At 41.1% G+C, this 14,512-nt stretch overlaps 1 protein-coding gene across 4 annotated transcripts in view; it reads right to left on the minus strand.

Annotated features, from left to right (window-relative positions):
- The window catches only part of LOC108154150 (hemicentin-1), a 78,124-nt gene that overhangs the window by 11,592 nt on the left and 52,020 nt on the right, over positions 1-14,512 (minus strand). For all 4 annotated transcript variants that reach the window (XM_033389153.1, XM_033389152.1, XM_033389151.1 and 1 more), the window contains 2 exons: positions 14,050-14,183; positions 3,460-3,634 (listed from right to left, as the gene is read on the minus strand). In XM_033389153.1, coding sequence (XP_033245044.1) covers positions 3,460-3,634; positions 14,050-14,183 — 309 coding nt within the window. The remainder of the gene's footprint in view (positions 1-3,459; positions 3,635-14,049; positions 14,184-14,512) is intronic.

Here is a 14,512-nt window from a genome sequence, read left to right on the forward strand (position 1 = left end):
AAACCTGAGTGGTGGAATCGGAAACTGAGGGAACTCCGGAAAGCCTCCCGGAGACTCTTCAATAAAGCTAAGGCTGAAAACGTTGAGCAGAACTGGGCCGATTACAAGGCCAGTCTGTCAATTTACAATAAAGAACTGAGGAAAGCCAAACGCGCTTCATGGCGTAAGTTCTGTAGCGACATTGAGAATAACTCAGAAGCCTCGCACTTGCGCAAAGTTATCTCAAAGACTACACCCACTCTGGGCTACCTGAAGAATGCCGACCAATCATGGACAACGTCCAGCAATAAGTCGCAAAATCTTCTCCTTAACACCCACTTTCCCGGCTGCGTTGAAAACAGACCACACTACATGGCGGCTCCTTCCGTTGCCTCAACTGATATCATGAACCTGCTAAGCCAGGAGAACATTTCCTGGGCAATCAGAAGCTTCAAACCATACAAGTCCGCGGGACCAGATGGCATCATCCCTGCCCAACTGATTCACGCTGGACAAAAAGCCACTAATTGGCTCAAAAGGATATACCAGGGAATCTTCTCCCGTGGATATATCCCGGAAACCTGGCTCCATACCTAAGTCGTATTCATACCCAAGGCAGGCAAGCCCTCGTACACTGCCCCAAAAGATTTCAGACCCATTAGTCTATCGTCTTTTCTTCTGAAGGCGATAGAACGGCTCCTGGGGCTGCATCTCACGGCGTGTATTCCGCCCAGTCTGATCTCGGATTCCCAGCATGCCTATCGGAAGGGAATATCCACCGAAACGGCCCTACACTCGATCACATCGATCATCGAAGCGTCCCTTAACGTTAAGGAATACACCCTGGTAGCATTCCTCGACTTAGAAGGCGCCTTTAATAATACCCTTCCGACCGTCATCACAGGCGTACTGACGGATCTGGGGTTGACTCCCGGACGGTGCGTAGCCCGCCAGTTACGCATAGCTCCGCCATGCGTTGAACCCTACTGAGTCTGTTAAGACAATTTCTTTTGTCTAGGGCTGGCCACCATACCACCACTCCATAGAGCATGATTGGTCGTATGATGGCGGTGTATAGCCACCGCACTATGTACGGGGTCATTCTCCATTTTAGTCCGATTGCTTTCCTGCATGTATAAAGTGCTATTGTGGCCTTCTTTACTCTATCCTCTATGCTCAGCTTCCAATCGAGCTTTCTGTCTAGGATTAGGCCAAGATACTTCGATTATTGCTAAAACAGAGGTTTGGGGGAGTCAGTACCGGAACTTTGTATTTCTTGGTGAAGAGCACAAGTTCCGTTTTAGACGGGTTAACTCCTAGCCATCTCAACATTTTCGTGAGAGTACTTGTCATGCACTCACACAACGTCTGCGGAAATTTTCCGGAGAATGCTATAGCAACATCGCCCGAATACGCCACCCCCCTCTATCTCCCGCTGCAGTGCGTTCTCTGCCACGTTCCATAGGAAGGGCAAGAGGACTCCACCCTGCGGTGTGACTCTGCTGACAAATCTTGTGAATGTTGACGTTCCCAGTGATGCCTCCTGCCTCCTGCCGTCCTGCATTGTAGCATCTGATCAGCCTGATCGATCAGGCCGGCCGATTGATTGGACGGCCGTGTGGGAGGCGGAGTCTACTGCAGCGAGCTGAACATCAGTCATTGCTTCAGGGTCCCGGATCACTGTAGTGTGTTCCAAGCGGAGGTAGTAGACATCAAGGAGGCCATTTCCATCGTCTCCAAACTACTTTTTGATACGGACTTAGTGTGCGTCTTCTCGGACAGCCAAGCAGCTATTAAAGCTCTAGGCTTAATATCGTCGAACTCAGCGACTGTAAATGACCAGATCGCAGAGCAGTTAGATCTCTTCCTTATATGGGTCCCCGGCCACAGGGACATCGAGGGGAACGACGCCGCCGATGATCTAGCCAGGCAGGGTACTACGATTCTTCTCCTAACGGAGAGGAAGCAGGTAGCGATGCCTCTGGCTACGTGCAGGCTCCTCACGCACGAATTGTTCGAGCAAAATGCCAATAGGAGGTGGCAGCAGACCGCTTCCTGTAAAGTCTCAAGATTGATATGGCCATATCGATCGAAAAAGCGCTCAGCAGAGCTGTATAGACTCAACAGAGCACAGTGCTCTGCAGTTACTCGAGCCATTACGGGACACTGGCAGATCGGCACTCATGCTTCTAGACTGTCAATCCCTCATAACGACTTCTGCAGAAGTTGTCGCGATGAGGAAGAGGAGGAATCGGTCCCCCACTTCTTCTGCCATTGCCCAGCCCTTGGAAATCGTCGTCTTCGTATTCTCGGAGCCGCTTTCCTCAGGGACATTTCGGACCTGTCCGAAAGCAAACCAGGGACCTTGTCAAAATTCATCCAAGCCTCCGGATGGGACTGCCCTTAACCTGTAGTTGTCTGCTCTCACGGTTTCAGGCAACGAGAAGGGGCACATGCCCATGCGGCAACACAGTGGACCTCTTATAGGTACAAGTGAGCTTGGTGGGGCAGGGGTTTCTTTATCTCTTCCTTCCGTCTACCGCCTTAACCTAACTTAACCTATATATTTTTCACTTGTGTCACTATCACTGTGCCTTCCACTTTTTAATAAGTTTATTTTGCTAGTCCACCCGTGGGCGCCATGAGCTCAACACTGTAACCTATGGGACTGGACCAGCCCCATTCTTAGCTATCCGGTGTTTGAAAAGGTGGAGTGAGTCTGCGAAGCTCTCATTCCCTAAAGCTGCTAGCGTTATTAGGTACGACCTAAGGGCAATTAAGTCCAAAGTGTCTCAGGTTCTCAGGCAAGATCCTATTTTCAGGAGCTTTGGCTTAACAAACTAGATTGGGATGAGTCAATCCCGCTGCATTTGGAAACAGTTGGTATAAAGTCGGTGTTAATAACATCCGTCTGTAAGTTACCTTGAAAGCCTTTAATAATGAAAGAGGTAAACTCTACCAAGTTCGTAGTGGTTGATCGCCGTCTTATAAATCCATGTTGAGTGGGAGATATAAGTGACTTGCAGAGATGTTGCAAGTGCGGAGTTAATACCTTCTCAAACATTTTGGGAATAGCTTTGCTATACCTCTATAATTTTTTGCATCAGACTTGCTGCCTTTTTTATGGAGAGGAATTATAAACGATTCCTTCCAGATAGGGGGGAAGCAAGAATAATTTCTGCCTGGGATCCGCACGTAACACGCTTTGGCTGGTTGCCTCATGGGCCACTTTAACGTGCGATGTAAAAAAAAGGCCCAAGTGAGAAGGGGGAGGCTCCTACGCCTTTCCAGCGACCAACTTAATCTAAACTAACCTAAGATTATTAAAATTATATTATTTTTGTGTATATGAAATTAAAGAACTTTAATGTCTGTTTAAAAATTTTGAAAGATCTTTTTGATAAACAATATTCGGGCAGTAAGCAAGCAAAATAGAGGACTGTAAAAAAAGCTTAAGTAAAAAAAAAAAATTTTGCTCACTCTGTTCTGATGTTAGCTGCTTTTCTGGCATTCGGAGCATAGCCGCATTAAGTATTTCAGGATCAGATCGGCCTTTTGTATTAAAGGAAAATATAGATAGCTTATACAGGTTACCTGGAGTAAGACCTGAAACCGTAAATCTTGGATTCGTTGATGTAATATTTGCTTTCATTTCCTGAAATAAACAAATTAACATAGCTCGTAAAAAATGTTTTGAATCAATAATTGCTATAAATATATCGAGTTAAATTACGCCAAATTAATTGATTAAAAATGTGGTCTGTTTCAAAATGTGGAAACGTTTGCATTTAAGAAGGACGTATCTAAATTTTTTTTTTAATTTTTATGCGTAATTTCTGCTTGTCTAACATTTTTAGATGTTAGGTATTTTTACTACTTAACCAAGTGCCGACCAAAAAAGAATCGCCGACATTTATTCATCCTTCGGTGATATCAGCATATTGTACAACTGAAACTCGATACTCAAATAGGATAGGGGTATTGTGAAAGAAGTAAATGTCTAACATCCAGAAAGAAACGTTTATAACCTCAGTTGTAAGTTTGACAGTTTATTTCAAAATTTTACCCCGTCCTCTTCCGACCCACAAAGTACGAAAATCTGTGGCATCTAACCAAAAACGCAGAATCATTAAAAATATGCATATTTAGCAGATTTCTTAATGTGGATCAGGTCGGATCATAATTATGTTTTATTTCTATGTTTTGGGCCTGTGCCATTACGACGGTAATTATGAGGAAGATGAGGATTTTAATGGTGTTGAAGTTCGCCGATTCCATTAACTTCCTCTCTGGAATTATCATATTTGCTTGTATTAGATTTCTTCTTTTTCTTGTATTTTGATTTACAATGAATTTTTTACGCCTATTTTTTTCTTCACAATGTTTTTCGTTTACATGTCTAATTTCGCCCGTCCTTTTGAAAGGGTTCGTTACTTTAGACATAACTAGAGGTGATTGTTTAAAGCGGGTATATACTTCATACTCTATAAGATTTGTATTCAATTGACTGATTTTATTTGCTTTATTCAATTGCGTATCATAGTCGGGTGTGCCTGCATAAATAAATATATCTGATGGGGTCCTATTCGTGGTATTGTGTTTGGTTTTATTATTATAAGTATAAAGAATTAATTCGAACTTGGTGAATTTATCTTCTAAATTGTCTTCGCTAGATATTATTCTTAGTTTTTCGTTGATTGTCTTATGAAATCTTTCTCTACGTCAGATATTCCATTTTTGAGGGAAAAAATTTCCATTTTAACGTTTTCCGCATTTAGCCATGCTTGCAATGCTGCGCAAATAAAATATGAATCTTTCTCGGCTTTGGTTTCGAATGCCAACATTGTATTTCTATGCTCTGTTTTGGCAATATTACAAGTGGAACATTCGTTTATGATATTTTGAACTAATTTCTGATAATCCGGGTAATATTATTTTCCCCTAAACCAATTGACTGTTTTCTCTATCCCAGGATGGAGTAAGCCTTTATGATACTTTAATATGGTTTCCTTATGATTGATGATTTCCAAATAGGCTTTTTGGAATGAGGAAAAATCGATTTCGTTATGGAAATATAATGCGCTCTTTTTGGTGCATACATATTCCTTTATTATATCCTTCGCCATGGAGTTAGTCATTTCTTTATACGTGATCTTGATGATTAGCTTGTGGAAATAGCGAATTGTTTCTACCTTATCTGCAGCGGCTGTGATTGAGATTGTCTTCCTGTGCGCTATGTACAGTTGCACCAACGCTATTGGAAGCTTCTCCAAGGAGATTTTCATTCATCTTTACCCTTGATAAGGCATCAGCTACATGATTTTCCTTGCCTGGTAGATATTTTATTTTAAAGTCAAACTCATTCAGTTTTATTTTCCACCTTTGCAATTTCATATTAGACTCCTTGAGGTTGTTCAAACAAATACAGATTTTCCCTCATTCCAAAAAGCCTATTTGGAAATCATTCTGCCGTCTAGAAAACAATCTTTCTCCTCCATTCTGCGTTTTTGGTTTTCTTGTATCTTCAAAATTGTGGATGCCACAAATTTTCGTCCTTTGTGGTGGCAAAAGGGAGCGAGGCAAGTTTTCAAATACACTTGTAACATATCACAGAAGTATGGATTCAAAATGTCGTTGCTCTAGCTCTTATAATCTCTGAGCACTAGGCGCTCATGGGGTCTGACGGACGGACAGACAGACAAGGCTCAATCGATTCTGCTATTGGCGCTGATCAAGAATATATATACCTTGTGGAGTCGGAAAGGCTTTCTTCTGGACTCATTTTGAGTATCGGGTATAAAAATGAAAATAAAAAAGGAAACATAAAATATTCAGTAATTCTGACCAAGAATTGCAAGATCAAGATTGCAATTAACATTAGCGGTCGTTGTTCCTCTCTTACTGATAAATTATCACAATGTTTTTCCGACTTAACAGAATTCGCGGAGATCCCCCCTTCCCGCATAACCAATAAATCAATTCGTCCCTTTTTAATAATAGCGATACCAAAAGAGAGAGAATGCGTCAATCATCGGCTTCGATACCAATTCTAAGGCTACGTATTTGCTATCTGCTATTTTTATAACGTATAAAATATTGTAACGACTGGGCAGATTGAGTGGGCTGACTATTGTTATTACGACAGATTATATTTAAAACTAGGTGACTTGGCAGCGTTGTTTTGCCATGTATATTATTTCTAGGAAACATTTTTTTAGTTCAATAAAAATAACTCTTTACTATAAGTATGCGGCGATTTACTTATCAATTATAAGATTACTGAACAATAAAGATTAATCTCTCAGCGCAATAGAGTTTATAATATTTTTAGTTAGTCCGTCTTTAGCCAACACAAACAAACTGGATGGTTTTCCCACGCGAGAACATGCCACATATAGTTGTCCGAGGGAAAAGCATAGTGTTTCCAAATCTTAGCCACATACAGACAATGTCTGGCCTTGTGACTTATTGATCATAATAGCGAATGCCAATTTAATTTGGAATTGATTGCGTTTGGATTCAATTGACACATCTGTATTAATCATAGGCCCCTCTGCTTCTTATTGGCATTGCTCATATATTATAAATTTCGAATTTTCCGAATTTCATGAAATTTTATGTGCTTTCGATTACAAGTTGTATTTTTTTAGATGTTTTCGCTTCCGAGATGAAACGAATAATAATTTCATACACAATATTCAAACCCCAGGACCGAATTCTTGTTTCCGCCTACTGTAATCAATAAGTTGTAATCAATTTAATATTTTTCATAACATTTTCTTTGAATTTCATGACGCCACATTTACATTTAATGTTATTGGGTCAGATTGTCAAGATTACCTTGGTAATCGTAGTAACAATTTTCTGGGTTTTATAGGTGTTGCAGCTACAGATGCCGACTGGCGCTTCCCACGATTCTATTCCTTAAAACTAATCAATCTGAATCAAACTTTGTCAAAACATAGGGGCGTGTAAAAAAATTATGCATACCAAATCTAGACCCGATCAGACCACTTCTTCAGGTACCTCTAATAAAAAGGACATACATATATAGGTGTTTGGGAGGTACTAGTAACATAAAGATATTAAGTTTGTAAAATATAAATCTTTTTTAATAACTTAAAATCGAGTTGCGGATATTTAACTATAGTAAAAAGTTGAAATTTAAATCATATCGCTTTAATCACGCTCGTGGTAGCCTTATATAGATGACAGCCTAGTGTAAAGGACTCTATCTACAAGCTACAGTAGAGGGATTGCCTATAATTTTCATGAGCTTTCTATTTATAAGTCTACCATTCAATGCGAATGCGTAGGTTAGGTTAGGTTAGGTTGAGGCGGCTGCCGGGCTCGCTCGGAACCCGTCACACTTAGGCCGGTTTCGGCCCGTTGTGATACCGCATAGGATCATTTCCTTCCTGCGTTGTGAGACTTCCTGTCAGCAATTATCCCAGCCAGATGCTCTCACAAAGTTCGCTATCCTCCTGGGACATAGTTTGGACATCTCTGAGATGTCGTGTAGAAAGGCTGAGCCCAGGTGCTGTAGCCTTCTTCTGCTGAGAGCTGGGCAGGAGCAGAACAGATGTTCCACTGTCTCCTCCTCTTCCTCGTCTCTACAGCTGCGACAAAAATCGTTATGTGGGGCCCCCAGCCTGTTAGCGTGGGTGCCTATTAGCCAGTGTCCCGTGAGGGAACGTGTGACCACGCTGCACCTTTTCCTGCTTAACTTGAGGAGCTCGGAGGTGCGCTTCATGTCCATGGTCGGCCATGTTTGCCGAGTTGTGCGACATCGTGGCACTGTTTGCCACATATCGTTGTTTAGTCGCTTGTATTGCTCCCTTATAATGAGCTTACAGGTGGCCATTGGCATACAGATATCCTCCTTGTCTTGGAGAAGGGGGATTGTAGTGCCAGATCTGGCCAGCTCGTCCGCTATACAGTTGCCCTCGATGTCCCGGTGGCCCGGGACCCAAATCAGGCTAATAGCAAATTGCTGAGCCATCTCGTGCAGAGATTTGCGGCAGTCTGCCACGGTGGCCGAGTTCGAGGAAATCGCGCTCAGCGATTTGATCGCAGCCTGGCTGTCGCTATAAATGTTTAGCTTGGTTGCCGTGACGGCAGCCGCTTGTAGGCAGTCTAGAGCCTCCCTGATTGCTATGACTTCCGCTTGAAAGACACTGCAATGATCTGGGAGTCTGAAGGAATGCCTTATGCTTAGCTGTTCAGAGTAGATTCCCCCTCCGACTCTGTCGTCCAGCTTTGATCCATCTGTGAAGATGTTTATGGCCCCATCTGGGCCTGGGAGTCCCTCGAGCCATTCGTCTCTGTGAGGGATGATTGTGTCGAAGGGAGTGTCTGTGTACTCTCTTGGAACTTGGTAGTCTGTTTTTGAGGGGACGGTACTGCTATTATTTAATATGGCTGAGTGACCTATGCACTGTGTCACCCATTGATCTGAGTCTCTTAGACGTATTGCTGCTGCTTCTGCCCGTTCCTTTCCTCCGAGGTCAAGGCTCTGTAGGCATAGGATGGCATTTAGCGCATCATTTGGGGTGGTGCGAAGAGCTCCGCTGATGCATAGGGCGGCAGTCCGCTGGACTTTGCCCAGTTGCTTGGTGATCGCCCTTTTTGATAGGGCCGGCCACCACACCGTAACTCCGTAGAGTAGTATTGGTCTAACTATAGCTTGATATATCCATTGGACTATGCTTGGGTTCATACCCCATCTTAGCCCAATAGCTTTTTTGCATGTGTAGAGTGCAGTCATTGCCTTCTTCACTCTGTCTTTGACATTCAGGTTCCAGCTAAGCTTCTTGTCAATTACCAACCCTAAGTAACTGGCACTGTCGCTAAAGGAGAGCCTGCATCCTTGTAGTATTGGAGGGTTGAGGGGCGGGACCTTGTATTTATTTGTGAATAGTACGAGTTCCGTTTTTGAGGGATTTACTCCCAGACCGCGCGATTCTGTCCAATCCGACAGTTGCGCTAGCTTTGTGGACATTAAGTCGCACAGTGTTTGGGGGTATTTCCCCGAGAAGATAATCGCAACGTCGTCCGCATAGGCCACGACATTGCAGCCCCCCCCTTCTAGGTCACATAGAATCTTGTTGACTGCTATGTTCCACAGAAGAGGAGACAGGACACCACCTTGCGGGGTGCCTCTGTTAGTGTAAGCTAGGCTAGGGCTCGCTCTTGGCGAATTCGCCCCGCTTTTCCACCGTAGGTTAGATAGAATAAGAGATTGAATTGTAAAGAATAATATAGTCGTTCGTTAATGTCGAAAGAGATCGAGCGCATTAATAACCGTCCCGCCAAATAAAAAAATAAATTACCCCCAAGGATTTCGGTGATTTTCGTTTAGAAAAACTCTGTTGCGAATGCGTAAAGAAAGTCGGAAAAAACGTGACATAGCGATAAAAGACGAATTCAACAATAATATTCCAGCAATTGTCCGTCTTCATTGAGATGGAAATATTTTCCCAGCTCTAGATAGTTGAAGAGTATAAGGAGTACCGTCATCCAATTGTAATCACATTTGAAAATACAGAACAACTCATTGCTTTGCAACAAAGAATTTGGAATTCAATTCTTAAATTGCATCTTGAAGATGGTGTAAAAATTCTTTGTTTTGAAACAACAGCCTCAGGTCGGATTAAAGGCCTGTGTTTATTTTTTAAGCAACAATGTGATAGAGATTAAACATACTTTGCCTGTCGCCATCACTTCTATAAGCTTGTACTGAAAACTCTTTATGAAATACAAGTTACGCAAATAGCAAAAAGTCCAGATATCCCACTTTTTGAAAAGCTAAAGGATATCTGGAAAATTCTGGACCTTTCAAAAATACAATCCGGTCTAAAAAATTTGTAAGTGCACTTTAACCGTTATAAATATAATGAGTACTTCGAGTTTTTGAAGCGAAACTGAAAGGAAATCAAGTAATTGAACTCTCCATAGTATTCCTATGTGGCGATATTGGACGAGAAAAAAATAAGACATCCTGGTGCGATTCAACAAGCTTCAAAGTTCCTCGGATGTAAGAGCTCCGAATTTATGCTTTTTAAAATCTGTGTTGCGTGACCCTCCATCTACGGCGGCGATGATTTGTTTTATTTTATCGTAAATATGAAGTCTAGTGTAAGCTAGGCTAGGGCTCGCTCTTGGCGAATTCGCCCCGCTTTTCCACCGTAGGTTAGATAGAATAAGAGATTGAATTGTAAAGAATAATATAGTCGTTCGTTAATGTCGAAAGAGATCGAGCGCATTAATAACCGTCCCGCCAAATAAAAAAATAAATTACCCCCAAGGATTTCGGTGATTTTCGTTTAGAAAAACTCTTCTAATTCTTCAAGGCGCCCCCGGTTGGACTGTAAATTTAATTATAGGCAACAAGAATAAGTGACAGTGACACCAGAAATTGCAGTATATGAAAACATAATACTTGCCCGCGTCGTGGTGTGTGTGTCCAACAAATCAATTTGCATAACATTATCGCGTCGGTCGCGCCAATAATAATTTTTGTGTACATTTCTGCTACCGCTTGCAGTTGGATTCAAAGATCGAAAAGAGGTGAACGAAGCAGATGGGAAGTTTCAGCTCATAGTGTGAAGAAGAGACCCTTCTGAATTCTCGAGATTATACAAGCTCAACACTGTAACCTATGAGTCTGCGAAGCTCTCATTCCCTAAAGCTGCTAGCGTTAATAGGTCCGACTTTTACGTCGATGACTTATTGGTGCTGCATGCGTAGAGGACCTAACCGCAGGGTTTGAGTTGACTAAGTGGTTTTCAAACTCACCCGAGATTATCGCATCTGAGCCACAGCCAAACTCATAACAATTCAATAACATATTCTGTTTGCCACTATGCCATTTGCATGTTTGTTAAAGCTTCGCGCTTGCTTGCCCTGCTAAGCGTTCTCTCGAAGCTCGCTCCTCGTTATCTCCGCTTTGTGTCTGTCTACCCATGTCGGCCGAGCGAAGCTGCGCTTAGCGATCGGAGCGGCAATGCTACATATATTTTTAAACTTTTGATTTTAAAAACTCGGAAAAAGTCGAAATAAATTAATTTCTAGTGTTGTTGTATATTTGCTTGTATCTTGTGTCGTTCGTCGTTTAAGGTATCGTTTGTAAAAATCACTGGATAAACGGATGAGTTTCATTAGGTGGTTTGGTCAAACGGCTGCACCTCCATAGGTTTTTACAAACTTTCCGAATGACATATTACCGTTAAAAACCGTTAAAAATACAAAATTGTATTAAAAAAAAAAGGTAGTACATCGACCTGTAAAATACGGCACTAGAAAGTTTGGGCAAACAGTTGAATCTTAGCCGTCTATCATAATTCCCAAAGCCCCAAATCTGTCAAAAAAAAATCGTTAAATGGAAAAATATATAGTTTAAAAAATTTTTTTAAATAAATTGCTTTTGCTAAATTTCAAAGTCCGTACAGTAGAATAAAAATATTTAGAAAAATAGAAGAACGTCGAAGAACGTAACCTTAAGTATTTAAAAATCAAAAATATAAATATCTAAAAATTTCTATCAGTATATATGATTATAAAATGGTATAAAAGCAGTGAATATTTAATTTAAATTGATCTTGATCCTCACAAGTGTGTTGGACTAGATTTTGAAGGATGTGGTACAATACCAGGTGCGTATGCTGCTATTTAAGGATGTCGCCTAACTATAAGATGTCGTTATAACCTATTTTCGCAGCTCTGGCACTCAGATGGAAGTATCTCTAAAAACGTTGAACACTAAAATTTTTGTATTTTTTTTTTAGCTGGAAATAAAACCGTACGATTATATTTGTGGAAGTGTCTGCAAGGCAAATGACCCCTTGATTCGATATTTCGGGTGGTTAAAAAAGGTGTTGAGTGGGGATATGTGTGAGAGCTCGGATTGTGGTTATAAAGTACAATTGTAGGCTGGTTTTCCTCAATTCTACAACAACTTCCGACCAAAAAACTGTTAATTACCACTAAGAATTGATTTTTATATTTTTCTTTAACAAAAAGTTGCAGCATGACCAGTTTTTGTTGACCACTTTCCGAACTAACGAACGACCAATTGATTTGAAAAGGTTTGTTGCGAAAACTTTTCTGGCATTTGGTTCGCTTTAAAACACTGATAATGTCGATTGCTGTTTTATTTCGGACTCAAATTAATATACGATTTTCATGATTCTTCACCTCTGTATGTATATATTAAAAAAAGCTTTTGAAGCTAATTTTCTTATGCCATTCGACACGTGCTTCTTTTTCACCGGTTTTTTAAATAAACACGATGTGATCATGTGCAATTTTATTGATGGACGTCCTACTAATGTCCAAGAACTCACTGAAACTGGAGCCCGAGACTCCTATATTTTCTTATTTTGCAAAGTCAGAGCTCAAACGGCGGTTCTGGCAGGCATGGTCGAAGGACTACGTGTACAGCCTCCAGCGTCGCAGCAAGTGGCAAACGCCAGAGCCCAACATCGAGGTCGTGGCCATGGTGGTGGTCCACGAAGTCCACACGCCGCCGCAGCGGTGGATCATCGGCAGGGTAACCAGAGTCGTCGAAGGAGCGGATGGAAGGGTCAGGGTGGCCGAGGTGCGAACAGGAGGGAGCGTAATTAAGCGCCCAATTTATAAATTGTCACAGCTACCAGAGGATTGAAGATCGACATGCGGTCGTTCAAGACGGCCGGAATGTCGGTACAGCGGTCGATGCAGCCGAAAATTTGAAATAAATTAGTTCAAATTGTAAAGGAAATAAATGAAATCTTAAGTCTTTAAGATCTACCGCCTAAAATAGTTACATTCGCCCAAAATAATGAAGCAACATAAAGATGTTGAGAAACATTCGCTGCAGCATAGCTTAGGGTAATAAACTGAGAGAGAGTCGAAATCTCACATTGATGAAGAACGGTCGCGCCTTTTTATGATTTCACGTCTCCGCCGCAAGCAGCTCTGGTCCACCCCGCTAGTCCCCCGCGTCCGCAGCCTGATTAAAGGCAATTAGCAATATTTTATTGCAAAATTCTACAGTGGCTATTAGGGGTATTCACCAAGGAAAAGATGGAAAAGTTAGCATAGTAGAGAGTAGAGAAAATTAGCAGAGAGATTCGTCGACTCGCTCCGCTCCCTATAAACTGAGTTCAAATCTGGATACCTTCAAAGTGGCCGGTGTACAGTCACTTCGCTAAATTTGCAATGTTATTAATAATGAATTCACTTACATTATCAAAATATGAAAACAACCTACAAATCAGTTGTATAACTGATGAGAGATGAGAGCATAAATGATGCGCCTTTAAGATCAATCTCTTCAAAACAATTCCAGAACAAGGAAAAAAATAAATATTAGATAGGATCTCGGATAACAAAGTGGGATATCAGGAAAGTCTGGACATAAAAGTTATTTGCTCTAGCTCTTATAGTCTCTGACAATAAGGCGCTAAACAAGACAGACAGACAGAAGATTCGTTCAGAAACTATTAATTTATCATGCTGAAATGGCCGAAAGCCCGAATGGCTATGTGGGCAACTGCCTTAATCATGCGTACGCGGGTCGGACTCTTCTTCCCCTCGATCCTCCTTGCTCTTCTGGACTTGTTTCAATCCTCTGGTGAGTCCTTTCTCATCTCTTTCATTGTCGGCTATGGCCAGTTCAGTTGATGGTTTCGCCGCGCCTTTAAACGCTGCCACAGCTGGCACTACTGCCGACCTTATCAACGCTGATTGCATCGCAGCCGCTTAAACCTTTATGCAGGAAATCTCTTGTAAGGAATTATGATCCCTCAAAAAAATAAGCTTGTTACAACTTACCATTACAAGCGCATGCAAGCACTTCGCTTGTCATTGTTTTTTTTTTTATTGGAATTCATTAGTTTCACTTTACACAATAAACAATAATTTAATTTGTAATAATTAGTTATTCATATTATTCAGTATCACTTCCTTATTAGTTTTTTTGCAAGCGATCTTCTCTCCCCTCTCAGTTTATATAATATTAATACGAGTATGATTGACGGGTGAGGAATAAAGTTGAACATAAAATATTTTTAATCTAGTGTATCTTACATGTGTATTAGTGTCCGTCAGCTCCATAAGAAAATGTTGCGGTAGGCCGCCATTGAAACCATCACTACAAGTAACCGTTAATGATGACACAGATATATTGATTAGAGTACAATTGTGCACTTTTTCCGGTCGACCTTAAAATATATAAGAACAATTTTTTATAGACAATAAAATAATTACATTCAAAACAATACTGGTATTGCGAGTGATAAAAAGGAAGGGTATATCAGAAGCTGATCATATTAGATAAAACTATAAAAAAGACTCATACAAGTTTTTTTTTGTTTAGTTTATAAAAAATTGTATATCTTTATTTATATATATGTAGTGACGTATCCATAATTCTTCACGTCCCATACACATTATGTTTATGTCCAATTCATCCACCCCATCCACACTAGTACCCCATCCACACAAGTAACAGGACACCACTGAAGAATCAATAACTGATTCTTCCCACACT

Source organism: Drosophila miranda, chromosome 2 (assembly GCF_003369915.1).
Source record: "Drosophila miranda strain MSH22 chromosome 2, D.miranda_PacBio2.1, whole genome shotgun sequence".
In the NCBI taxonomy this organism is placed as follows: Eukaryota; Metazoa; Arthropoda; class Insecta; order Diptera; family Drosophilidae; genus Drosophila; species Drosophila miranda.